The following is a 27090-nucleotide window of genomic DNA, read 5'->3' as shown; positions in this document are numbered from 1 at the left end:
TCTATTGAATGGCAAATATCCCATTTCCAAACACTTATTTCTCAGACCCTGACACACTTTCCCCTTGTTCTATGTTGTGATCTTAGTCATATCTAAAGTACTAATCTAAAGTCATATCTAAAGTACTCCGTGCCTCAGCTTTCTCATCTTTTTTTTTTTTTAAGATTTTATTTATTTATTTGACAGAGAGAGACAGTGAGAGAGGGAACAAAGGTGGGGGGAGGGGCTGGAGATGGAGAAGCAGGTCTCCCATTGAGCAGGGAACTTGATCCCAGGACACTGTGAGCCAAAGGCAGACACTTAATGACTGAGCCAGTCAGGTGACCCCAGCTTTCTCATCTTTAAAATAGGGATAAAAATCGCCAAAAAAGAAATTGAATCAGTAATCAATAATCCCAAAAATCAGTAATCAGTAATCCCCACAAACAAAAGCCCAGGACCAGATGGTTTCACAGGCTAATTCTATCAAACATCTACCAAACTGGGGCTCCTAGCTAGTTCAATCAAGAGGGCATGTACTTCCTAATCTCAGAGTCGTGAATTCAAGCTCCATGTGGGATATAGAGCCTACTTATTTGAAAAAAGGAGTTAATACTTATTCTTTTCAAACTATTGCAAAAAATTTAGAAAAGGAGGGAAAACTTCAATATTCATTCTATGAGGCCAGCATTACTCTGATACCAAAACCATATAAAAACACCACAAAAAAGAGTACTACAAGCCAATATCCCTGGTGAATATAGATGCAAAAATCCTCAACAAAATACTGCAAACCAAATCCAACAATATATTAAAAAACTCATTCACCGCAATTAGGTGGGACTTATTTCTGGGTTGCAAGGGAGGTTCAATATTCGTGAATCTGTCAATGTAATAGGTCACATCAATAGAAGAAAGGACAAGAGCCATCTGATCATTTCAATAGATGTGAAGAAAGCATTTTACAAAGTACAACATCCATTCATGATAAAAACCCTCAACAATGTAGGTTTAGGGGGAACATACCTCAACATAGTAAAGGCTATGTATGAAAACCCCACAGCTAACATTATCCTCAATGGGGAAAAACTGAGAGCCTTTCCCCTAAGTTCAGGAATAAGACAAGGATGTCTGCTCTCATCACTTTTATTCAACATAGTACTGGAAGTCCTAGCCACCTCAATCAGAAAAGAAAAAGAAATAAAAGGCATCCAAATCAGTAAGGAAGAAGTAAAACTTTCACTATTTGCAGAACATGATACCATATATAGAAAACCTGAAAGACTCCACCAAAAAACTGTTAGAGCTGATAAACGAATTCAGTAAAATCACAGGATACAAAATCTACACCAATAATGAAGCAACAAAAAAGAGAAATTGAGAAAACAATCCTATTTACAATTGCATCAAAAATAAGATAGCTAAGAAAAAACCTAATTAAAGAGCTGAAAGACCTGTACTCTGAAAACCCAGAAAACCCAGAAAAGGACTCACAATTATATAGTCAATTAATCTTTGACAAAGCAGGAAAGAATATCCAATGGGAAAAAGGATATATCTTCAACAAATGATGCTGGGAAAACTGGACAGCAACATGCAAAATAATGAAGCTGGATCACTTTCTTATACCATATACCAAAATGAACTCAAAATGGATTAAAGACCTAAATGTGAGACCTGAAACCATAAAAATCCTAGAAGAGAATCTAGGCAATAACTTATTTGAATCTGCCATAGCAACTTCTTTCTAGATATGTCTTCTGAGGAAATGGAAACAAAAGCAAAAATAAACTACTGGGACTACATCAAAATAAAAAACCTTCTGCACAGCCAAAGAAACAATCAACAAAACTAAAAGGCAACCTATAGAATGGGGGAAGATATTTGCGAATGATGTATCTGATAAAGGGTTAGTATGCAACATACATAAAGAACTTATAAAACTTAATGCCCCCGAAACAAATATTCCAATTAAAAATGGGCAGAAGACATGAATAGACATTTTTTTCAAAGAGGACATAAGGATGGCTAATAGACAAATGAAAAGATCATCAGGCAAACGCTGATCAAAACTACAGTGTGATAGCACCTCACACCTGTCAGAATGGCTAAAATCAAAAACACAAAAAACAAAGGTGTTGGAGAGGATATAGAGAAAAAGGAACTCTCTTGCTCTTTTGATGGGAATGCAAATGGTGTGGCCACTCTAGGAGGCCACTCTAGTTGGAGGTTCCTCAAAAAGTTAAGAACTACCCTATGATCCAGCAATCACACTACTGGGTATTTTCCCAAAGAGTACAAAAACATTAATTCAAAGAGATACGTGCACCCCAATGTTTATTTATTTATTTATTTTTGGTCTATACTTTCTTTTTTTTTTTTTAATTTTTTATTTTTTATAAACCACCCCAATGTTTATAACAGCATTATTTATAAAAGCCAAGATACAGAAGCAGCCCAAGTGTCCACTGATTGATGAATGGATAAAGAAGATGTGGTATATATACACACAGCAGAATATTTGTCAGTCATAAAAAGCACAAAATCTTGTCATTTCCAATGACATGGATGGAGCTAGACAGTATAATGCTAAGTGAAATAAGTAAGCCAAACACCATACAACAAATACTATATGATTTTCACTCATACATGGAATTTAAGAAACAGAACAAATGAACAAAGGGGAAAAAAAAAGAGACAAACCAAGAAACACATTCTAATTACAGAGAACAAACTGATGATAACCAGAGAGGAGGCTGGTGGGGGAAAGAGTGAAATAAAGGGTGGGGATTAAGAAGTGCACTTGTTGTGATGAACATTAGGTGATTTAAAAAAACTTGGAAAAAATATAAATAACGAAATAAAATGGGTGTATGTATATGGGGGCTTGTCCATGTACAGGCATATATGTACTAACATAGTACAAGGCCCAAAAGTGTTCAATGAATATTAGATCTTATTATCCCTAACATTATTTTTTGATATACATATGTTATGAAATGATTACCATAGTAAAATTAGTTAACACATTCATCAACTCAAACATTACCATTCTTTTATGTGGTGAGAACATTCAAGACTACTCTTTTAGCAACTGTCAAATATATGATATAGTAGTATTACTAATAGTCATCACACTGTACATTATACACACACCAGAATTTATTCATCTTATAATTGAAAGTTTTTACCCTTTGACCAACACCTCCCCATTTTTTGTCATATCTCCAGGCCCTGGCAATCATCATTCTACTCTGTTTCTATGAGTTCTTTTGGGTTCCATATGGTATTTTTCCTTCTCTGCTTGACTTATTTCACTTAGCATAATACCCATGTTGTTGCAAATGGCAGGATTTCCTTCTTTCTCATAACCTGGATATTCGTGTGTGTGTGTGTGTGGCATTTTTTAATCCATTCATCCATCAACAGACACTTAGGTTGTTTCCACGTCTTGGCTATTGTGAACAATGCTACAACAAACATGGGGATGCAGATATCTCAAGATAGTGATTTCATGTCCTTTGGATATACACCAAGAAGTAGGATTGCTAAGTCATACGGTAGTTCTATTTTTAACTTCTCGAGGAACCTCCATATGTTTTCCATAATGGCTCTACCATTTACATTCTCACCAGCAGTACACAAAGGGTTCACTTGCTCACATCCTTGCCAACATTTATCTCTTGTCTTTTTGATGATTGGCATTCTAACAGGTGTGAAGTGATATCTCATTGTGGTTTGAATTTGCATTTCCCTGATGATTACTGATATTGAATTCCTTTTCATGCACCTGTTGATCCTATGTCTTTGGGAACATGTCTGTTCAGAGCCTTTGCCCATTCTTTAAATAGGACTATTTGGGTTTTTTCTGTTATTGACTTCTATGAGTTCCTTATAGGTTTTGGAGATTAATCTCTTATCAAATACATAGTTCACAAATAGTTTCTCCCATTTTGTAGGCTGTTTTTTCATTTGTTTATTTCTTTTGCTCTGCAGCTTTTAAGTTTGATGTGATCTCTCTTGTTTGTTTTTGCCTTTGTTGCTTGTACTTTGGAGTCATATCCGAAAAATCATTGCCAAGACAAGGAACTTTTCCCTTGTTTTCTTCTAGGAGTTTTATGTTTTGAGGTCTTACAATTGAGCATTTAATCCACCGCAAGTCAATCTGTGTGAGTAGATATCTGAATTTTAAAAAAATCCATCTTGGAGGTTCTTAACCATTTCACTCAGTTATTGACCAGCGAAATTATGCCAACAAGGACCTTCCCTCTTGCAAGAACCACTATTTGTTATAAGAACCTTTTTTAGAGTGGTGGCTTTATCCTATTCCTGTCTTTACCAAAGCAGGAATAGGTAACTGTTCCCTCCTTCATCCGGACTCTCCCCAGTCTTTGACAAAACAACTAGGCTTTCTAGGAAAGGATTCATTATTTCGCTCATTCCTTCACGAAACAAATCTTTCCCGAGAACTTACTACACACCCAACGCTAGGCAAGATGCTGAGGACGCGCTGCGGAGCAGTCAGACAAGAATAATTTCGGGCTCTCGGTGTGAGGTGGGTCCCCACGTCGCAGTTCAGAAAGGCAGTGAATGCAAGGTCAAGAGCAGGGCGGCATCTGTGCCACCCAGCACCTCCGAAAACTTGGCAGGGCCCTCCCAGTGACACAGTCACGGTCACTTCTTGGGAAGGCTTTGATACTGAGAGAGGATGTAGGTAAAATAAATGCAGAAAGGAGCAGAGTGTCTGCAATTCAGGCAGAAAATAAGCAAACTCGGTTAAAACAAACAAGCAAGCCAGCCAAAGTCTTGAAAGAAGCACACTCTGAAAGCTTCGCAGACGCTCCCCGTCCCGGTCTGAGGAGTCACCAGGTGAATCCGGAGAGGGCGGTGGACGTGGCCCCCACTCTAGGTGCCGGCTGGCCCGCAGGACACCCCCCGCAGGCTGCGGGGCTGGGGGCATCCCCCGAGCGTCCCACCCGCCCCTCGACACACCCGGTGCTTCCCCGCTGCGCCTAGAACGGCGCCGCGGGGTGCGCGGTGGGGCGGAGGACGCCGGGGCGAGGCCGGGCTGGGCGGGAGCGGCTGCCCCGCCTCGGGAGAGGCGGGCCGGGCCGAGCCTATTTGAGGCGCGGAGCCACCGCCCGGTCTGGGATCGCAGCACCTTACCAGAAGCCGCCCCCGCAGCAAGCGAGCGAGCGCCGAGGCGTCGGGTGAGTGGCTGGGGCGCGGGCCACGGAGGGAGCTTGCGGGCCGCCGGGTCCAGGCAAGGTGGAAGCCCGCGCGGGGGCGGAGAGGCGAAGGGTCGCGTGCGGAGCCGGGGGCGCGGTCCTGGGCAAGGGTCCGTAGCCTTGACCCCCCGAGAGGGCGCAGTGTGAGACTCAGGAAAAGTTAGTCGCGCTTTCCCGAGACTCACGCACTCATCGTGGGGCGGACGGTGAGCGGCGCGGGGCACCCTCCGCGGCGACCGGCGGCCTCGGCCACGGCGTCCCAACCTCGAGCGGGTTGGGGGCGGGGAGGCGCGCGCTCCGCCAGCCCCGCGGCCCGCCCCTGTTTGGGATTAGAAAGCGGGTCCTCCTTTCCTGGACACTGGGGGCTGCGCAGGGACTCTGGAGGCGGCTCCTGCGCCCCTTGACTGGGCTGCACGGCCGCTGCATCCGGCTGCGGGGGGCGCAGAAGCTCTTCTACGAGGCCCTGCGGGGCAGGGGCTGCCGCCGCTCTCTGGGTGCTGATCCCACAGAAAATGGTGATGCCCCAGGGCCTGAGTGGGCATGTGTCTGACTTGGCGAGCAGTGCACATCCTAAGCGTTTGCAAATCAGTGACTCATCCCTGCCCAGATTGGCTAATTTGGGCATTATCCCAGATCTGTGCTGAGGCCGTGTAGGGTGTGGCAGAATGTTGGTCCGAAAGTGCAGAGACCCAGCGGGGGACGCTAGGAGGTGTCCGCTTTGGGGGGTAGGAGCTGAACGCCAGAGAGGGACACATAGGGTGAGGCTGTGACTTCGGCTTCAGGCTCTCTCCTGCAAGTTACTGATTCCTATTCCAGATACTGTGGAATCTTTGTAAAGTGACTCCCAGGAATTGGGTTGCTGGACAGTGAAGATCATTGAACCACAGTGACCCAGTCTGTTTCTGGGATCCTGGGAAAGGAATGGAAGACAGCTCATGTGTGATCGGTGGGAGATGGGAACTACTTCCTACCTTCATAACATTTGGGGGTTACACTTAGAATCAGCACCTACTCCATGTTCTGGGGTAAAGTTTGATAATGGTCTTAGAATGTTTTGAGCCTCAATGTGCTAGAAGGATGCCTCACCAGGTACTTATTAAGTAGCAGAAGAGGGGAGACACTGCCTGAGCGATTGACCACCAAAGCTAGTTTTGAGTTAAAAGGCTAGGGTTGGCCTCCCCTATAGTTTAGGTACCTACTTGCCAGGAACCTCATCAGTTAGACTCTGCACCTTAACGGTAGCAGAGACCTACGTTCATGTATTGTAACCTGAACATCTCATGTTGTCCCTAAATACAGTTGGCCTGTAAGCTTAATGTATCTGAGGCTCATGGTTAACTGATTTAAAATATAGCCTCCCTTTCCTGTGATGGTTTGGGAAACAGGCTCTTGCTGAGGACAGCTGGGTTAGCATTTGGTGTCTAGTGCCTGGACTGGTTCTTCTGATTAAATTCGGAGTGGTAAGCCTGCGAGAGAAGGGCCTGTTGCAAACTTCCAATTTGCTGCTGACTAAGTATCATGTGTTCGCTCTTGACTGACGTTCAGCTTTTCCATAGCGGGAAAACAATCAGTAACTGAGAGGCACAAAGTAACTTTACCTTCCTTGATGCTGAGGAACTACGATAAGAAGGAAATCCTAGTAAAGGACCAGTTTCCTTTATTGCAACTCAGCATCACAGAATTTGGCTCTGGAAAGAAGACTTGTTTCAGCAAGGGCAGGAAGTAGACTCGCTCTCCTGGGTTCTTTGCAGAGGAGTGTGGGCAGTGCCTTGGGTTCTGAGGAAATGCATTTATGATCTACTCCTCTTTCAGCTTGTATAGAGGTCAGGGCCCTTTGTGAGCAGAAGTTACAGAAGTGCTCCCAGGAACCCCAACTACTGGACTAATTGCTAGGTGGACCAGAATAGCACAGTACAGTAGATAGCCACTCTTTATTAGAGGGAAAACTACAATTAACAGCCAATTAAAAAGGTCTACATTCTGACTCACATTTAAATTCTTTATTTCAAAGCAACACTGAACTATTTCTTATAGGTTTTTCCAAATGTGAAGACTCAGGTAGTATTTCCTCAATTTTTTGTTTTGCTTTAATATAGTGTTTCTTTTCTGGCGCTTCTAAATTCTCTGATTCTGGGAATGGTAGGATGGCGTTCACATATCTGTAGTATCTGTAGGGTGAGAAGGTTTTTTTTTACATTTGATTGTGTCTCTATATAAACTGTTCATGTAAAAGGAAAGAAAGAAAGAGAGAGAGAAAGAAAGAAAGAGGAAGGGAGGGATGGAGAGAGGGAAATTTTCCAGGCAAGGAAGAAAGATATGTATCCAAATAGATTTTTTTAAAGTTCTAAGGTTGCTAACCTTGATTTCAAAAAAAGTATCGGTTATAATCTTTTCTGGAAAAAGAGAACTGATGTTTAAGAGTGAACATATCAAAATGGTATGTACCTAATTTTTGGAGAAGTACACTTTATTGGTTTAAATGTGGTTATAATTAGCAAAGTGACTATGTAAAATGGCATCTTTGTATTCAATACTGTGTGTCTTGAAGCTTACTGAATGAGTCAGCAAGTTAGTTTTCTGACAAAAACATGATCTCTTTTTTTAATTTGTTTACAATTTCCACATGTTATGTAGTTCTGAATGAATAAGCCAGAGAATTAATTTCTGAGTGAAGTAATTAAAACTTTTAAAGGACTGTACTTTAAGATTTCAAAGAGTGAGGTTTTACATTTAGTATAAAATGAGTCCGTGTCAAGAGTGAGCATGCTTGGACCCTGGTTGTTGACTTGCCAAGAACAGAATGACTTTGGGCCACCATATTAGCTCTCTGAATCTTAATTTCCTTACCTCTAGAATGGGAATATTAGCTTTCCCCTGAAAATCTCTTACTATCATTATCAGAAAGACAATAGGAAAGGTATGGGAAAGTGCTTCATAAATGGAAATGCACCACATTAATGCAGGGTGTCATTATTCTAATGGGCTTGTTTAGTGTGTCACAACATGATTCAAGCTGTCACCCGAGGCTTTATGTGAAACACCGTGGAAAGAAAGTGAAATCTGCTTTGCTTCTCAAACTGTTTTCGTTGGAGCTGAAAATAAGCTGAATATGTTTGAGCAGAGACTTGAAGAAGAAATGTTATATTTTGGAGATGCTGTCTTTAGTTTCTAGTCGTAATCAACCTTCAAACACATCTTAGTTATGTTGGAGTTTTGTTAATACGACACCTTATTAGGCCCATGGTACAGATTTAGCTAACTACTGAAACTAACTTTTTTGTTTTTATTGACCTGTGTATCTACACTTCTGTAGGGATACACACGCCGGTCAGCCTAGACAAGTGTTTCTCAACCAGGCACACTTGTGCCCTCTCCCCCCAACCCTCAGGATATGTGGCAATGTCTGAAGACATTTTTGGTTGTCAGAGTTGAGAGGTGGGGTATTGTGCTTCTCGCGACTTTGTGTTTTTTTTTTTTTTTAAGATTTATTTATTTATTTGGTAGAGAGACACAGTGAGAGAGGGAACTCAAGCAGTGGGAGTGGGAGAGGGAGAAGCAGGCTTCCTGCTGAGCAGGGAGCCCCATGCGGGGCTGGATCCCAGCACCTTGGGATTGTGACCTGAGCTGAAGGCAGATGCCCAACGACTGTGCCCCCCAGGTGCCCATGCTCCAGGCATCTTGTAGATTGAAGCCGTGGATGCTGCCCTGCACAAAACGGCTCCAGCTCCCACGAAGGATCCAACCTGAAATGTCAGTGATGCTGAAGCTGGGAAAGAGCCTCTACAGTATAGGAATATTTAAGACAAAACACTTACAAAGTTATGTCTGGGTCTTTGGTATGTTGTGCAGGACTGGAAGAAGTTTGGGTAATCAAAGGATTTCTGCCCACTGTGAAGTTCAAGATTGTTTCATACTGGCCTCCAAAATGAGGGAGGCTTTGTTTTCTTAAGAAATGCCCTTTCTAGGGGCACCTGGGTAGCTGCTAGTTAAGCTTCTGTCTTCAGCTCAGGTCATGATCCCAGGGTCCCAGGATCTCGCCCCTCCTAGGGCTCTCTGCTCAACGGGGAGTCAGCTTCTCCCTCTCCCGCTGCAGCCCCCACTCTTGCTCTCTATTTCTCAATTGCTCTCTTTCTCAATAAATAAAAACCTTAAAAAAAAAAAAAGATCTGGGGCGCCTGCTGGCTCAGTTGGTAGAATGAGTAACTCTCCATCTTGGGGCTGTGAGTTTGAGCCCCACGTGAGGGTGTAGAAATTACTTAAATGTAAGATCTTAAAAAAGAAAGAAAGGAAGAAAGAAAGAAAGGAAAGAAACATCCTTTCTTTTCCCTTTCTGTAACAATGGCTCTCTCAAGTTCTTCCTGCCATGGCAGCACACTTTTCTTTTCTTTTTTTTTTTTTTAAGATTTTATTTATTTATTTGACAGAGAGAGATCACAAGTAGGCAGAGAGGCAGACAGAGAGAGAGAGAGGAGGAAGCAGGCTCCCTGCTGAGCAGAGAGCCCGATGTGGGACTCAATCCCAGGACCCTGAGATCATGACCTGAGCCGAAGGCAGCGGCTTAACCCACTGAGCCACCCAGGCGCCCGGCAGCACACTTTTCTAAGCAGCAGAAGCCTTTTGGGGAAGGAAGCAGAAGCAGAGGAGCACCTGACTTCTCTTTAAAAGATCACATGCTCTAGGAAACCCCGGAATAGAAGCCCTGGGAGAGTCACTGTGACTTCCCAGTCAAATTGCCGGCAGTTTCCCACGCTGGAAGATGGATGTGGTGATACCCTAAACTTCCAGATATGTTTGAGAATACCCAGATTTTTAAAAGAGAGGTGCAAAAAACCAAAACAAAATAGCCTTAACACAAGGTAATATTTAACTGTGGTATAAATAACAGCGGAGTATGATAAAGACTGATACGTATAAATGGAGGACTTTAAGTCCTAAGAGGAGTTCTGCCTATTTCTTTTTTTACCGAAAAGTTCAATATTTTAGATTTTTAGGACCTATCAATTAGGATCCCTTGGAGGTAATATCATTTCTTAAAATAATTTAGTAAATATCATAAGTGGGCAACTCAAGGGAACAGGGATTCTGATTGTTTAAGATCCAGGTCACTTTGGCTATAGGACAAGTGATCCTGACCCAAGAAAACTCACCCAGGCCTCAGGAGTCCAAAGCTGCCCTCTTCCCCTCACTGCCAGAGCACGTGCAGTGGGAGCAGGCGTAAAACAGCTTACATGGTTAAAAACTTGGCATAGGGAGAGGAGCGGGAGAAAGCAGGAATGATGTGTCAAGGCTACCCCTTGAGGCAGCTTTGGGCAAACCAACTCTCTTTGGTAGCATCCTACCCCAAACATTTCCCTCCGCATTGCCTGACTCTTCTTCTCTCTTCTCTCCTTTCCTTCTTCTCTCTTTTCTCTTTCCCTTTCACCTTCTCCTTTTTCCTTTCCTTTCCTCCTCTTCTTTCCTCTCCCTCCCTTTCCCCTCTCCTCCCCTTCCCTCTTCTATTCTCTTCTTTTCTTTTCCCCCTAGTTTGTTAGACTGTCAGAGTTTTGTTTGGCATAGCAAATATCTTTTCAAAAAGAAAAAGGGAGCTTCTTGTAGACCCGCCTTTCTTCTTTATTGGTCCACACCTGGACCTCACCTCTCCTTTAAGGCTTAGCTCAAACACCACCACCTCTTCCCTTCTTAGAAGCAAGAGTTCTAGTGGTGACTCCCTATTTCACAGTCTGGCTCACAGGGTCGATCTCTTGTGATCCCTACTGGCCTGTGAGCCCTCTGAGCATATACAGATCCCGGCCTATCCATCTTCCAACCCAGGCGAGAGCCCATAGAGTGCCTGGCCCAGAGCAGCGAGGGAATAAGTAATTGGCAGCAAATGCATCTAGGGACATTGGTTTTCAGATCTCCCTAGGAACCAATCAACTCTGCTTTCCTCCTAAAACCCAGAAGAGGGTATGGGGGTTGATCTTGTGAACAGGAGGGGAGATGAGTGAAAGGAAGAGCTTTTAAGAGGTGGTGGAAAAGGCACCCAGGAAGGAAAGAAGATGATGAACCAGGACTGTTTGTGTCTTTACCAAGAAAAGGAGCAGAAGATTGTCTTCCTTGTTCTTCTCTCTCCTGTGTTATGTGGCCTGTTATTTCCAGGATTCAGAACACAAGCTAGTATGATAAGAGGTTAAAATTAGGAGTGAAGTTGGGCTTGGTGATCTAGCCGGAGTGCATCCCCGCTCGAGTTTCCTCTGTGGTTCCACACTCCTGATTGAGGTGTATTTGGGGAATAGACTGGCTTGGTTAGAAAAATGCCTGTAGATCATCTAGAACTGCCCAATGAACTATTAGTGATGTTATCTTTAAATGGTGAAATCTTCTAAGATCAAATGATAACCTATCTTTTTTCCCCCCCTTTCAGGAAAATGGCAGACAATTTTTCAGTAAGTGTTTTATGTCTGTTTTCTTACCATGATACACATCCCCTTAACACCAGATATCCCCTTCTCATTCTCTCACCCTGCAGCTTCCTCTGGCCATGACTGACCAGTGAGGACTTATTAGCTGACATCTTGTTTTTCCAGCAGCAGGTTCAGGGAGAGAGCCAAGCAGATAGAGGCCTGGGACTCACTGACAGTAAGACAGAGGCAGGGGGATTCCATGGGCAGGAGCTGAGAAATAATATGAGCAAAGGGAATCATGGTTCAGTCTGAGCATCCTGATTTCTGGATTGTTCTTCTCATGTCAGTTAGGGAGGATGTGCTTTTACACAGGGGAAGGCTGCTTTCTGACTTTGGCAAATTATGAAAGGCAGCCCTCCCTAAACTGAGATGATGGGAAGCAAGAATAAAGGGAGGCAGGGGATGCAGCAGCTATCCAGACACCCCATGAGGCAGAAAGGGGCAGGGAGCTACCCCGGCTTCTCCCTTCTTCCCACTCTTTAATCTCCTGCCAGTGCTGCCCCTTAGCCAGACTCATCTGGAAGCCTGGAAACCACCGCCTGCAGGGGTTAGAGACCCTGTGATCAGCACAAGGCAAGGAGAAGGAGGGATTTGACAATACATTGCCATCTTGGGAATATGGCAGGACTGACTCTTTGCTGTCAAACACGGAACTCCTGGAACTATGGGAACTTAGGCCCATCACCCTGACCACCTACTGTTGGGTATATTTCATCTGAACCATGTAGTTGCTCGACTGTGATGAGCCATGATAAAAAAAAACACAGATTAGGCAAGTACAGGCCTATATCAGAAACCACTGTGCATGGACCATGTACCTGTTGTGGCCGTGTACCTGTTGTGGCTGCCAGGAACAGGCTCGTGGTTTTGCTAGAGATTAGGAATGGGACTGGAAACCCTTTGGGAGCCATTAAGAAGAGGACGACACCTTCCAGAAATCCTTTTCTGGAATGGTCTTGTGAAACCAGGATGGAGACTTCTAAAGCCATCCTTGTTCTTTGCAAGGAAAAATCAACGCCATTGGATAGTCGTATTAACTTTACCGTGTAGTTAATATATTGACCCTGTATAGCCCAGAAAAAGTAGCAATCATTAGAATTATAATCCATCAATGAAGTGCATTCTTTATGGGAAGACTGTTCATGTTGAGAGCTGTGAATTGTTTGCTTTTCATTTTCTATATGGCTGTCTTCCTATACAGGGAGTACTCAGTCTGGAACCCCATTTAATTAATGGCATGATCTGGCCTTTTAAAAAAAAACTTTGAAATTTTACAATAGTTTTAGATTTACAGAAAAATTACAAAGATAGTATGAAGAGTTCCCGTATACCCTACACTCACTCTCTTCTATTATTAATGTCTTACATTAGCATGATACATTTGTTACCATTAATAAACCAGTACTGATACCTTACTACTAAAAAAAAGAATAAAATGATGAAGCATATGTAATCCCAAAGTCTAATTTTAGTCTTAACTTCAAACTATTTAATAGGTGGAAAATTTTTATTGATATGACTTTTATACCCTTACCATATATATCACTCTACTTCTTAGATCACATATTCCTATTTTCCTGAAAATTCTGTTTTCATGAATGTATTCATGTTGTAATTGTTGATGTCTTTCTTTCTAGCTTAATGATGCTTTATCTGGGTCTGGAAACCCAAACCCTCAAGGATGGCCTGGTCAATGGGGAAACCAGCCTGCTGGAGCAGGGGGCTACCCAGGGGCCTCCTATCCTGGTGCCTACCCTGGACAGGCCCCTCCTGGCAGTTATCCTGGACAGGCCCCTCCTGGCGGCTACCCTGGACAGGCCCCTCCTGGCAGCTACCCTGGACAGGCCCCTCCTGGCGGCTATCCTGGACAGGCACCTCCAGGAGCCTATCCTGGACAGGCTCCTCCTGGCGGCTATCCTGGACAGGCACCTCCAGGAGCCTACCCTGGCCCAACAGCTCCTGCTTATCCTGGACCACCTGCACCAGGAGCCCACCCTGGGCAACCGAGTGGGCCTGGGGCCTACCCGCCTCCTGGACAGCCAAGTGCTCCTGGAGCCCAGCCCGCTGCTGGTGCCTTTGGCATCCCTGCTGGACCACTGGTAAGATGGAACTTGGCACTTCATAGACTTGACTGTGATCAGGACAAAGCTAATGAAGAACCAGCACAGTGTTGTCTGGAGCGCTGGTGCTATTACTTTGCTGTGCTCTGGCTGGGAGCTGGCTCTGGGCACCAACCTACAAAGGGCTTCAGAGAGACCTGAAGCTTTAAACTCGCAGGTTAGAGCCCCTCTTCCAGGACCAGCCATGGTGTATGTCAGCCCAATAGAAAAAAATCACTGTATTGAGTTTAGGATGTGTTCTTTTAGTATAAAGAGAAGTCACTGTATCTTTTGAAGACATCTCTGTAAAGCAGCTTTAATATAAATGAAGTTAAGATTGTAGAAATGGGGGAACATTTTGGTTACTATTATTAATAAACACCGAGTACGTAGTTCACACCAGCTATGCGCTTCTACGTGGATGATTTCAGTTTACCCCTGTATCTGCCCCATAAGATACTGTTACTGTCCCTACTCTATACACGAGGAAAGGGGACAGTAGAGAGCTTTATAGCTTGTTTGGGGTCATAGAGGGAATGTGTAGGGAAACCAAGGTAATGTGGTTTTGAAAGACTTTCTAAAGATAATTTAGTGATCTAAGGATTGAATTTTCATTTATATTAAAACCCACTTTAGTAAGTGAATTCTGAGTGTAAGACCTAACCCTGTGGTGAGTGTAGACACATCTCAGACACCAATCCTTCTCTTCCTGATGTGTAGTCTAGTGAGGAGATAATATACAGATGTGGGGAAAGCGTTAAGTAGCCGCGTGGGATCAGACCCTTCCAGGAGCCTATGGACGTTGGCACAGGAGGTGTCTGACTTGCTTTTAGGTCAGCTTGGAAGAGAGTGCAGAGAAGGTGCCGGAAGCGTGGGCAGCATTGGGCAGGTAGTAGTCGACCACAGTTAGGGGATGTGGAGGTTGTGGCAAGGGAGAGGCAGATGCGAGAGAGGTTGCAGAGGAAGAACCCCAGGAGCTAGTGGTTACATCTCAGTCAGGGGTGATGGGATTTTCAAGGCTCGACAATTAGAGAACCAGCCACGGGTCAGCCCAGACCAGGAACTCAGGAAGGAGACCTGATGTGTGGGGTTTGGGGGTGGGGGGGTGAGGAAGAAGAGACAATTCCAGTTCACACCTGTTGGATTTGAGGCATCTGTGGGAAATTCAGATAGGAGGAGGTATGGGGCCCAAGAGAAAAGACCTGGGTGGTGGTTGCACCCAGGGGGGGAAATTATGAAGGGAAGAGAGAAGAGGCCAAAGGGAGTTGTGGGAATATTTACAGCACCCTGCACCTAGATGGTTAATGCATTTTTCTGGAAGAATTAGAGAATGTATTAAATGAAAAGTGTTCATTACACAAATATTTAATACCAGACCCCCCTGTTGATGCCATGTAAGTAGAACTCACAAGAATTCACGAGTCCCCGGATGGGACACAATGCCCGCCCTCAGGGAGTAAATGACCGCGATGAGTATGTTACGTGATCAGGCTCTTAAGAGGGGCACAAAGTCATAAAACTAAAACCGATATAATTATATCTCAATAAAAATAATCTTAAAAAAGAAGAGTAGCATGAAAATGTTAATTTTCTTGATTGCAAAATCTACTTTAAGCCTTTCTGAAAAATAGTCCAACTGAATTAATTATAGATTGGGATGTCCTTAGTGATGATAGATACAGTGCTTCAAAAGGGAATATGGTGTATCTTTGGCACCAATTAACTGATGGCTTTTTTCTTTAATTTACTTATTTATTTTATCTTTAAGAATTATTTATTTGAGAGAGAGTGAGAGAGAGCAGAGGCAGGGGGAGGGGCAGAGACAGAGAGAGAAGCAGACTTTTTGCTGAGCAGGGAGCCTGATGTGGGACTGGATCCCAGGAACCCAAGATCATGACCTGAGCTGAAGACAGATGCTTAACCAACTGAGCCACCCAGGCATCACCTCCCTGCCCTAATGGCTTGATTCTTTTCTTTTTTTTTTTTTTAAGATTTTATTTATTTATTTGATGGAGGGAGAGACACCAAGAGAGGGAATATAAGCAGGGGGTGTGGGAGAGGGAGATGCAGGCTTCCTGCTGAGCAGGGAACCCAATGTGGGGCTTGATTCCAGAACCCTGGGATCATGACCTGAGCCGAAGACAGACCCTTAACAATTGAGCCACCCAGGCACCCCTGGATGGCTTTATTCTGTTTTTTTTTTTTTTCCCCAAGATCTTATTTATTTATTTGATAGAGAGAGAGATCACAAGTAGGCAGAGAGACGGGCAGAGAGAGAGGGAGAAACAGGCTCCCTGCTAAGCAGAGAGCCCAACATGGGGTTTGATCCTAGGACCCTGAGACCATAACCTGAGCTGAAGCCAGAGGCTTAACCCTCTGAGCCACCTAAGTGCCCTAGGATGGCTTTATTTCTGAGTGTTACTTGTGCATATAGGAATTCTTGTCCCTTCAGGCTTAGGGCAGGGTGACCGGAGAGTCTGGAAAAACGGCTTAAATTAGGGTTATGTGTTAGTCACATTAGCAACGTATTTTTCTTTCTTTTCCCTAGAAGACATGACTCTTTATTGATATTTGCATATTTTTTGTTCCCAGACTGTGCCTTATGACCTGCCCTTGCCTGGAGGAGTCATGCCTCGCATGCTGATAACAATTCTGGGCACAACAAAGCCCAATGCAAACAGGTAAGAACAGTATTAGCAACTCTAACGTATTTGTCAATTGTTTCTTGAATATAGGGTCATCTATTTTGAATTTTAATACAATTTTTAGAACTATGCATTGAGAATTCTATACCATAAAATGGGATTATCCTATAAATCAGTGTGTGTTCCCACCAAGGGACAAAGTGTCCCTCATTAAATCTTGCTTTTCTCCCAGAACCACAATGAAACATTTCTACTTTTTTTTTTTTTTAAGATTTTATTTTTTTATTTGGAAGAGAGAGCATGAGCACAAGTAGGGGGAGAGGCAAAGGGAGAAGGAGAAGCAGGCTCCCTGTTGAGAAGGGAGAGCTATGTGGGACTCAATCCCAGCACCCTAGGATCATGACCTGATCTGAAGGCAGACGCTTAACCCACTGAGCCACCCAGGCGCCTTGAAACAGTTCTGCTTTGTGAGGACAAAGGGAAAGAGCTGACAGCCCATACAGAAAAACCTAGGTTCTTCCTGGCAGTGAGAACCTTAGAGTTCAAGGGAAGGACAGCCTTTGAAAGGTAATGCTTGGTCATCCCTCCACCTCTGAGCCATATCTTGTCTAAAAAACCAGGCATGCACTTTATATCTAGATGCCCATCAAAAATTGGGGTCAGAAACACCAAGATCGCACTGCACATCATTTTGAGTTGATCTGAGAGCTTGCACATTGTACCACTCTCTTTGTACAGATCACCCCGCAGTCGTGCAGTCACAGTACGTACAGTCTTAGATCTGGTGAGCTTGACTGCCGCTTCCGCCTTCCTACGGGGCACATCAGCTGTGTCACAGATTCCTCTGGCGTCAGCCAGGTCTACGGTTGTTACGTGGTGGGATGGGGGAACCCCGGTCTTCTGGGTAGACACAATTTATGCAAAGATTTGAAAAGATCCTACAAGTTAAAGACTTCCTCAAAATAAGTCAGCCTTTGCCATGGGAGCTGGTTGGATGGAGGGGAGCGAGGATGGAGTTAGCCTCTGAGCTAATTTAGGACAATCCATGCTGATTTATGGTTGCCTTGTTATCACCACTGGTTGTACATCCATGTAATACAAGCAGGTTTGGGATATCCTGAAGACATCCAGTATGCCTGTCCCCAAGGTTAGTGGTACCATTAAAGCTCCTGCAGCCATAAGTAATCTGTGTTTCTGGGGTTTATAGACAGTGCACAAAAGGTACCAGTTCAAGCTATGCACACAGGTTTCCAAGAATCCATAAACAACCCCTGTGAGTTCTGTCACCTTGCTCCTGGTGGATCAATGGGAACCCCCCTTTTCTTTTACCAGGAAATGGACTCAGCCTCTGACGTAATCATTTTACATCCAGCTAGCCCATTCAGGTGCACCTCCAGCGAGCCTTCTCTGCTTCTGTGTGGTAGCCAGTACTCTAAGCCCCCCACTTCGTTCCACACAACCTCTACAGCTTTTCTAAACACAGTGCTTACCTGCACAATAAAGCTTGTCTCACAGCCAATTATGAAATGTATATACCCCCCGCCTATGTCCATATCCATTTTCCTTCCCAAATAACGCAGAACCCAGCACACCCGATCCTGGGCACCTCACACTCGTAGTTTGTGAGTGTCTGCTCTCCTCCCCCAGCCACGGTCACACAGAACCACACTGGTGTGTTTGCCTCATTGAGGGTTTTTGCACCAGAAACTTTAGCTCCAGTAACGCTAGAGGTGTAGACAGAGACTGTGGCAGAGTAAAACTCATTTTGGTGGAAATGGTTAAGATGGTAATAAACTGAAAAAAATGGTTGCTTGGTTCTGCAAAATCTATGTGAGGAATTACCTGAAAAAAAGAATGCTTCAGGTCTATGGCCATACCACCCTGAATGCGCCTGATCTTGTCTGATCTCGGAAACTAAGCAGGGTCGGGCCTGGGTAGTACTTGGATGGGAAGAATGCTTAAGGCAATAGATATGGCAAGATCTTCCTTTTCCCTGCAGAGAAAATATAGCCAAATACAAATTTGGCTATTGCCAAATACAAACACAAATGGTATTGCCATCTGACTATATGGGTCAAATACAAATACTATTGCCATCTGACTATCTGGGTCCTCTCCCTGGGCATTCAATTATTGGAAGATACAATTGTGTTTGTATGTGTCCGCTACTGGGTAAGTGAAAATGCCCAAGGAATCATTGTTAATAGGTCTAGACTGTAGACCTTGCTTTCAAACAACAGCCCCGGCTGATTCTGATGTTGGGGCACACTTGGAGAAGCTGAGGGTTAGGGTTAATATGTTAACAGTCCTAGGCCTTGTGTTTGCATTAACATCCAAGGAGAAGGAACAAGGTCAAAAAGTTAAGCCAGCCCCTTCATTCATTCCATCTCACATCAGGGAATGTTTATCACATTTATCACCATGACTTTACAACTTAGCAACAGGACACTGTACATGATGTTACCTCATTCTTATTTTAGGACTAGGTTTTGATTAACTATAAGGAAGTCAGATATTTGATGGCTTCTGTTTTATGTGACTGGCTTGCCTTTAATGGGTATTAAAAGTAACTGGCAGGGCAGGAAAGAGGTAAGCATTATTATTCACCATGTACAGCGTAAAGTGCCCTCAAAGTGGCCCCAGGTTTCTGTAAGGAACCCTTGACCAGTTTTCATAGTAGAGGCAGAAAAGAGGGAATGACAACTGAATGGAATCATGTGACCAAAGACAAGGAGGCAAAAAAAATGGAACATGTAGTGCCTTGCTTATTTTCAGATACTACAAGAATACATCAACTACTAGGCCTCGTATACTTTCCAGGTTGAAGTCATACTCTGGTTTGTTTGCTTCCATTTGAAAATGTTCCTGTATTTATTAAAAAAAAATCGGATCTTTAGAAAATTACATGTTCTCCACTTGATACAGATACATGAAGTTGAATCATTTTACTAACTCTGGTCTTTGCTTTAAAACAGATTTGCTTTAGATTTCAAGAGAGGGAATGATGTTGCTTTCCACTTTAACCCACGCTTCAATGAGGACAACAAGAGAGTCATTGTTTGCAATACACAGCAGGATAACATCTGGGGAAAGGAAGAAAGACAGGCGACTTTCCCATTCGAAAGTGGTAAACCATTCAAAGTAAGTTATTGCTACCATTATATATTGATAATGCACATTTCTCAGGGAAGAATCACGCTACCACCACAAGGTATTTAAAATGAATTTATCAGCTATCCTGAGACACCTAACTGGCACATCTGCTCCCCATCCTGGGGGACCAGGCTTAACAGGACTGGCACATTTCCCAGCTCCATTCCCGCCCTTCACCATTGTCCCTGTTATCAAACCTTTGAGTTTAAGCTTTCCTGGAAATGAGAAAAATAGCATCTTTAATAAAGAAGGCAAAAGGGGGCACCTATGTGGATCAGTTGGTTAAGTGTATGACTCTTGATGTCGGCTCAGGACTTGATTTCAGGGTCATGAGTTCAAGTCCCATGTTGGGCTCCAAGTTGGGTGTGGAGCGTACTTAAAAAGGAAGAAAAGGGCAGAAGGTCTCGATGGTATAGTTGGGCTGAGAGTACCTTAATACAACATAGTTGACATGGCAATCAAAGTTAATTTTTTTAAATTCTAAAATTAAGATGTTTTATGAAAAAAATTTTATAGACTTTCAAATTAAAAAGACTTCCATCTTTTCCCATTTCTCCCAACCTCACAAAGTCTGCAACTTGGTTAATATCTTTCCAGTATTTTCTATTACATACAGCACTGTTTGTTTTAAAAACTTATTAAGGAATCTCTACCCCTGAACTCATGATCAAGAGTCACATGCTCTACCAACTGTCCCAACACACTTTATATTTTTTTTCCAATTTATTTATTTTCAGAAAAACAGTATTCATTATTTTTTCACCACACCCAGTGCTCCATGCAAGCCGTGCCCTCTATAATACCCACCACCTGGTACCCCAACCTCCCACCCCCCCGCCACTTCAAACCCCTCAGATTGTTTTTCAGAGTCCATAGTCTCTCATGGTTCACCTCCCCTTCCAATTTACCCAAAAGCACATACCCTCCCCAATGTTCATAACCCTACACACTTTTTATTTTTAAACATTGCTTTAACAAATACTAGGTTAACAGTAGAGTGGGCAATGAAACTACTAGACTGTAAGCTCCTCAAGGGCAGAAACTTATAGGGACCAGATTCTCTATTTGGTGGACATATTCTCAAATTTGAACATTGTTACTTAATAGTATTTCATTATTTAGATATGTGCTAATTCTGTGAGTGTCCTATGGATGATAATTTGGAGTATGGAAATATTCCAAATAAATAAAATGTGAAATGTTTATTTTGCTAAAATATTGTAATAATGGTCCTTATAAAGCTTTCCTTCCTAGAACAAGAATTTTATTCCAAGAATGTACATATTTTCTAAAAGATTTTATTTGAGACAGAGAGAGAAGCACAAGAGGTGGGTGGGGGTAGGGGCAGAGGGAGAGGGGGAAGCAGGCTTCCTGCTGAGGAGGCAGCCCAATGCTGGCCTCGATCCCAGGACCCTAAGACCATAACCAGAGCTGAAGGCAGACGCCTAACGGACTGAGCCACCCAGGTGCCACTCAAGAATGTACATATTTAAAATTTAGATAAGATATTGCCAAAGTGCTGTTTTCAAAAGGCTGTAAGAATAAACCTGTTCACTACTTAACTGTTGGAAGAGTGTTTCTCCTACTCTGGCCCACACTGGTTATTACCTATCTTAGTAACATTTGCCACTCTATTAGAGAATTCCTTCTTTGGTATTCTATTTTCATTTTATTTACTGAAGTACAGTCGACACAGGATGTTACATTAGTTTCAAGTGTACAACAGTGACCATCATCTCTTTGTTATGCTCTGCTTACATCTGTCACTATCCAGCACTATTACAATACCACTGACTATATTCCCTATGCTGTACCTTTTACCCCATGACTTATTTGTCCCATAACTGGAAGCCTATACCTCCCACTCTCCTCCAACCATCTTGTCCATCCCTGTACTCTGCCCCTTCCCTCTGGCAACCATCAGTTTGTTCTTTGTATTTATGGGTCGTCTTTCTGCTTTTTGTTCATTTATTTCTTCCTTTGATTTTTTAGATTCCACATGTAAGTGAAATCATGGAATTTGTCTTTTTCTTTCTGACTTACTTCATTTAGCATAATATTCTCTAGGTCTTTCCATGTTGCAAGAGGTTAGATCCCATTTTTTATGGCTGAGTAATATTCCATTGCACATATATATGGTATATGTATAGATACCACATCTTCTTTACCCATTCATCTATGGATCCACACTTCCACTGCTTCCATATCTTGGTTATTATAAATAATGCTGCAGTAAACATAGGGGTGCATATATCTTCTGAAACTAGTGTTTTCATTCTCTTTGGGTACATACCCAGTACTGGAATTACTGGATCATGTAGTATTTCTATCTTTAATGTTTTGAGGGACCTCCATACTGTTTTCCAAAGTGGTTGCACCAGTTTACATTCCCAAGAGTGCATGAATGTTCCTTTTTCTCCACATCTTCGCCAGTACTTGGTATGGTTATATTTTTACTTTTAGGGGTTAGCTATACAAAAACTTTGTTTTTGTGGAGACACATTATTAATCTTTACTTTCATAGCTTCAACTTATCCTTATGACTCATTATCATCTTTTTTCCTTTTATTTTTGCTTGGATCTTTGAATAATCTCTGGAGTTTATTTTTGCTGCAGTTACTTTTTTTTTTTTTTTTTTTTTTTTAATTTGAGAGAGAGCAAGAGAGCACAAGCAAGGGGTAAGGGCAGTGGGAGAGGGAGAAGCAGGTTCCCCACTGAGCAGGGAGCCCAATGTGGGGCTTGATTCCAGGACCCGGGGATCATGACCTGAGCTGAAGGCAGATGCTTGAACCGAGTAAACCACACAGGCGCCCCCCAGGGTTCCTTTCTTGGACTTTAGTCAGTTCCACGGATGATTATAAAGATGAAATGTGGGACATTCTCAGCTCAGGCCAGATTGGTTTTGAAATTAAGAGCATTTCTAACAGTTTTGTGTATGTGCCATTTCAGATACAAGTGCTGGTTGAATCTGACCACTTCAAGGTTGCGGTCAATGATGCTCACTTGTTGCAGTACAATCATCGGATGAAAAATCTCCAGGAAATCAGCAAACTGGGAATTTCTGGTGACATAGAGCTCACCAGTGCTTCACATGTTATGATATAATCTTAAAGGGGAAGATTTAAAAAAAAAAATGAAATTGAATATAAACCCTTACACATTGAAACTTCATGTTTCCTGATTGAAAAATTTCACTTTTATTCATCACTGTCCTTGTAAATCTTTGATTTAATAAACATTCTGAGTTCCCTGTCTTTATATGTCATTTAATTGGGGCAATTTATTCTTGACGATGCACAGTGGACTCTGTAAAAGGGATATGTAGCAATATTAATTCTGCATTAAAGTCTCCCAGAGTTTTCTATACTTACTAAAGTATTTTTGAAGAAAATATTATTTTAACCTCTATCTTTCAGAGTGTCTTTAAAAACCTGAAGATGCTACAAGGAAATCATTCTTCCATTTTCTTACTTAAGGAAGTATACGTTCAGGAAGCACAAAGAAAAAGTTTAGCTGTTGACCTACAGGCAGTTCCTGTTAACATTCTGGTATATTTCTTTTACCTCCTCTTAACTATTTTTTCTCTTTATATTTAGCTATTTTCAAATCCATATTTGATACCAATATGAGACAATCTTGGTATAGGTTCTCTTGGTTTTTATGAAATCTCCATATTTGTAGAGGAAAATTAAGCTCTTAATTAGATATATCATCTGCTTAAAAATTTAATAGTTCCCATTGTCAACCTTCTTAAGCATGCCTTTCTGTACTTCCTCATTACCAGCAGGCCCAAAGATTCAGACAATTTCAAAACTAAGAGGTGGTCATAGCACTTTTCTTTATAAAAGAATCAAAATATTGCTTGGTCTATTTATTGTTTCTGGAACACCAGCTTCTCAGATACTTTTATTTTCACAAGTTGGGTTCCCTGGAAGCAGAGATTAGAACCCAAGAGGCTTATGGAGGAGAATCTTGACATCAACAGCTGAAGGACAAGAAGGCACACGACCGGGTAGAGGGAGAAGGTTTGGTTATCAATGCCTCAACCTACCCTACATGGGTTCTGAAGCTGGATGACCCTTTGGAGCTGTCAAGAGGGGGAACAGTCCTTTATCTCTTCAGTTCAATCAGTCAACAAATACAGGCCACCTGAGAAAGAGTATGATCTGAGAAGTGGCTGTCTTCAGAAAGCCGTCTAATAGCACTTCTAACAATTAAAGGAAAAAGTATTTCAGTCCTAAAGAGGGATGCAAGCAGCATATCACAGTTCGTTAATTCCTTACTCTATTATTCTCATCTTGATTCTATCTATGATTAAGTGGAAAAACATAAGCTATAGAAAAAAGAGGGAACTTGTTCCACATAAAATTACTTAAATCCTGAGACTTGGTTCCTTTGTCTATAAAATAGTGGTATATTACACCTTTTGTAGGGTTACTGTAATCATTGAATCAGTGTTCACAAATGTTCATAAATGTTCACAAAAAGGTTGCCATATAGGAGGTCCTCAACAAATGGAAATTCTTTTTTGCCCCCATTTTTGGAAAGGCATTTGTTCTACCAAAGCAATATTTTTTCCTAGTATCTTCAAAGATTTTTCTAATATCTCATAATTCTAGAGTCCAATAGCCTAAGAACACACTAACTAGTTGTAGGGTACATTAATAGCTGCTTATCCATCCATTCCCTGTTTCCTAATAGTCATTTTTTTTTAAAAAGATTTTATTTATTTATTTGACAGAGAGAGATCACAAGTAGGCAGAGGCAGGCAGAGAGAGGAGGAAGCAGGCTCCCTGCTGAGCAGAGAGCCCGATGCGGGACTCGATCCCAGGACCCTTAGATCATGACCTGAGCCGAAGGCAGCGGCTTAACCCACTGAGCCACCCAGGCACCCCTAGTCATGGTTTTATTAAAATATAATCCTAGATAAAATAAGGAATCCAGATTAAAGACAATCCCAAATGGATTGTCAAAATACCCCAATTTCCTCAAGAAACACTATCATGCCTAAAATACTTAAACACTGAATATTAAAACATTTTATGACACTATATAAAATGAGTAGAAGTGAACACAAATACATACTCTAAAAATTTTAATATACTAACAATATATGTGACCCCAAAAGGACCCAGCCACAGAGAAGCCGACACCAAGGATGACAGAAGGAACTGTGAACATAATTTTGGACCTTGAAACCATTGTTGAGCTGGTGATTGTAAAGCACCAGGAATCACCCTGGGAACTTATAAAAATAATAAATTTCACTGTTATTAAGCCAGTTTGACTTCATTTTACTACTACTAAATAGCCAAAATTTCTCTGAACAAGTCCATAGTACATCTTACCAAACCCACCAAAAAAATCACGTTTACTGACATTGTTTTTGTTCTCATCTGCTTTGTCCTTGTGGGCAAATGTTATTTTATTATTTTGTTGCATATTGCCTTATATAGACTCTGAGTCATTGGGTTACCTTGCACCAACTTCTTTTGCATGCTCATATGCTTGGGCCCTTAGAAAAGCCCAACTTTTATATGTTTCTTTGTTCTGCATGTCTTCCTTGAATTATTCATTAATGGGATGTTAAAGCTGCTTTTATCTTTTGGTAAGACTAGGCATTCTGAGAACATTCTTCTAAGCCAGCCCCTCACATGGCCTGACTGCTCATATGGGCTCGATATAAGCTTAACATACCTTTCCCTGACAATAAAAGTGGATGTGTTTTCTTTTCTTTTTGAAAACCCCTAATCTTACACATTTATAAGCTGCTGCTTGTTTGGTGAATGCCACTAGCCCTAACTCATTTAGAGGTAGAAATAACTGGACCCAGGTCTGGTTATAAGCTTAGCTACTACGAGTCTTCCTGGTGCTGTTATGGCCCTGTCTTCTACGATCCTAAAATTAAGAGTTTTATAAAAGAGAAAATAGTTCAAACACATTAAGTGATTGATATAATTCTTTTTAAGGGAAGAAGGCATTTCCTCCTAAAACTACCACGTATATTAAGGGGAAAATGAAAAGAAAAAGGCAAAGATTTAATGGGTCCCTCTAATAGTTTAACCGTTTGAAACTGCAGAATGTAAACAACTTCAGATTCCAGAAAGCTCATTTAAAGGAACTCACTATACTCTGAAAAATGTAATATGCAAAGTTGCTCAACTTCAACAAATTTAAGAGTCCAAGCTAAGAATAAAGTATAAGATGCAAATATTTCTGTCAAAGTTTAATACTATATTTTGATTAAACTGAAGAATGTTCATAAGTGCTGAGTAAGTACACTTAGTTTTAATTAAGCTTATACATTTTAAACAAGAGAGGCGAGGTAAAGTACATTTTTTATTCTGCATAGTTAATGTACAAAATATCCCCACTTCCCTCGAGAAACACTATCATAGCTAAAACACACTCTGATGAACACTGAATATTAAAACATTTTATGACACTATAAATTGACTAGAAGTGAACACAAATACATACTCTTCAATTTTCAATATGCTAATAATACATCACATTGATAATATGAAGAAAAATATTTGGATTTATTTTTAAATTCAAGATTCTTCTGGTTGTTCATCATGGAGGGGTCTTAGAGGTGAAAATGTAATCAAATTACCACCAAAGGAAATGTGTCTGGCATGATCTTGATGTCTCCTCTCCACCTGAGTGAATGTATTACTGAAGTTTAGGCCCGGCTAGAGAATAAATTTAGAGAAGTCACTAAATCAAAGTTTTCACCAATTAAGCCTTCAACATTGCAAATAGCAGGTTAATTAATAACATGAATAATATTTTGGTATATAGTAATAAAACCATTAATAGCACAATGATTTTGCTACTTACCAGTGGATCTAATTTCAATTAGATTGAAATTATTTTTTAATTGAAAACGTATGCTAGGTACATATGCCTCAAAGATGACTAGTAATATGTAAATGGACTTCAGCAGTATATGTAGGATAAATAAAATTAAGACCATATCTCAAGCCATTTACACAGATTCCACAAATCCCAATCCATATAACTGCACCTCATAGGCCTTTTACTAATGTGATCCTACTAGGATCCTTTTCTTTGTTCCCCCTCGAGTCCTATTTGGGTCTCAACTAGACAAGCAGACCTATGGAAAATAAAATTGAGAAGTCCAAGGCCTAATATATATGAAAAATGGAAAAGAATTCATAGGGAGACTAAATTAATAAAGTACCAAGACTTGTCAACTAGCTAATGTATAAGATAATTGAAACGCTTTTAATCATAGTATTAGTATAACACAAAATGTGATACAGTACATTCCAAATTTATTTGTAATATCCTATATTATCAGAACCAAGCATTCAGAGTTCAGATCTGAGAACAGGATTAAATCAGGTTTATATCAACTGGCCTGAAGATGAAATCCCTGACTCTAAGATCAAGAAAGCAGACTACAGGTCACTACAGGTCCATACTGACACACTTCATTCTGCTCCTGAGACACAGGGCAGCCCAGAAGCCTGCATGAAAAGAAGGCATATCTTTGGAAATAATGAAAGCCAACATA

The 27090-nt window shown here is 41.8% G+C and overlaps 2 protein-coding genes across 4 annotated transcripts in view; one reads left to right on the top strand and one right to left on the bottom strand.

Annotated features, from left to right (window-relative positions):
- Positions 1-5100: 5100 nt before the first annotated feature.
- LGALS3 (galectin 3) lies at positions 5101-22801 on the top strand. The gene is made up of 6 exons (XM_044232150.1): positions 5101-5189; positions 11611-11632; positions 13288-13749; positions 16342-16430; positions 19370-19535; positions 22497-22801. The coding sequence occupies exons 2-6, from the start codon at positions 11615-11617 to the stop codon at positions 22650-22652; spliced, it is 891 nt and encodes a 296-aa protein (XP_044088085.1). The 5' UTR covers positions 5101-5189; positions 11611-11614; the 3' UTR covers positions 22653-22801.
- A 2957-nt stretch (positions 22802-25758) lies between these two features.
- DLGAP5 (DLG associated protein 5) overlaps positions 25759-27090 on the bottom strand; it is a 39005-nt gene continuing 37673 nt past the window's right edge. For 2 of the 3 annotated variants that reach the window (XM_044229823.1, XM_044229824.1), the window contains exon 19: positions 25759-26242. In XM_044229823.1, coding sequence (XP_044085758.1) covers positions 26102-26242 — 141 coding nt within the window. In that variant the 3' untranslated portion in view covers positions 25759-26101. The remainder of the gene's footprint in view (positions 26243-27090) is intronic. The other variant, XM_044229825.1, reaches the window with a different exon arrangement.

Source organism: Neovison vison, chromosome 13 (genome assembly GCF_020171115.1).
Source record: "Neovison vison isolate M4711 chromosome 13, ASM_NN_V1, whole genome shotgun sequence".
Lineage (NCBI taxonomy): Eukaryota > Metazoa > Chordata > Mammalia > Carnivora > Mustelidae > Neogale > Neogale vison.
Note: the sequence above shows the minus strand (reverse complement) of the source record. Positions and strands in the feature narration are given on the sequence as shown.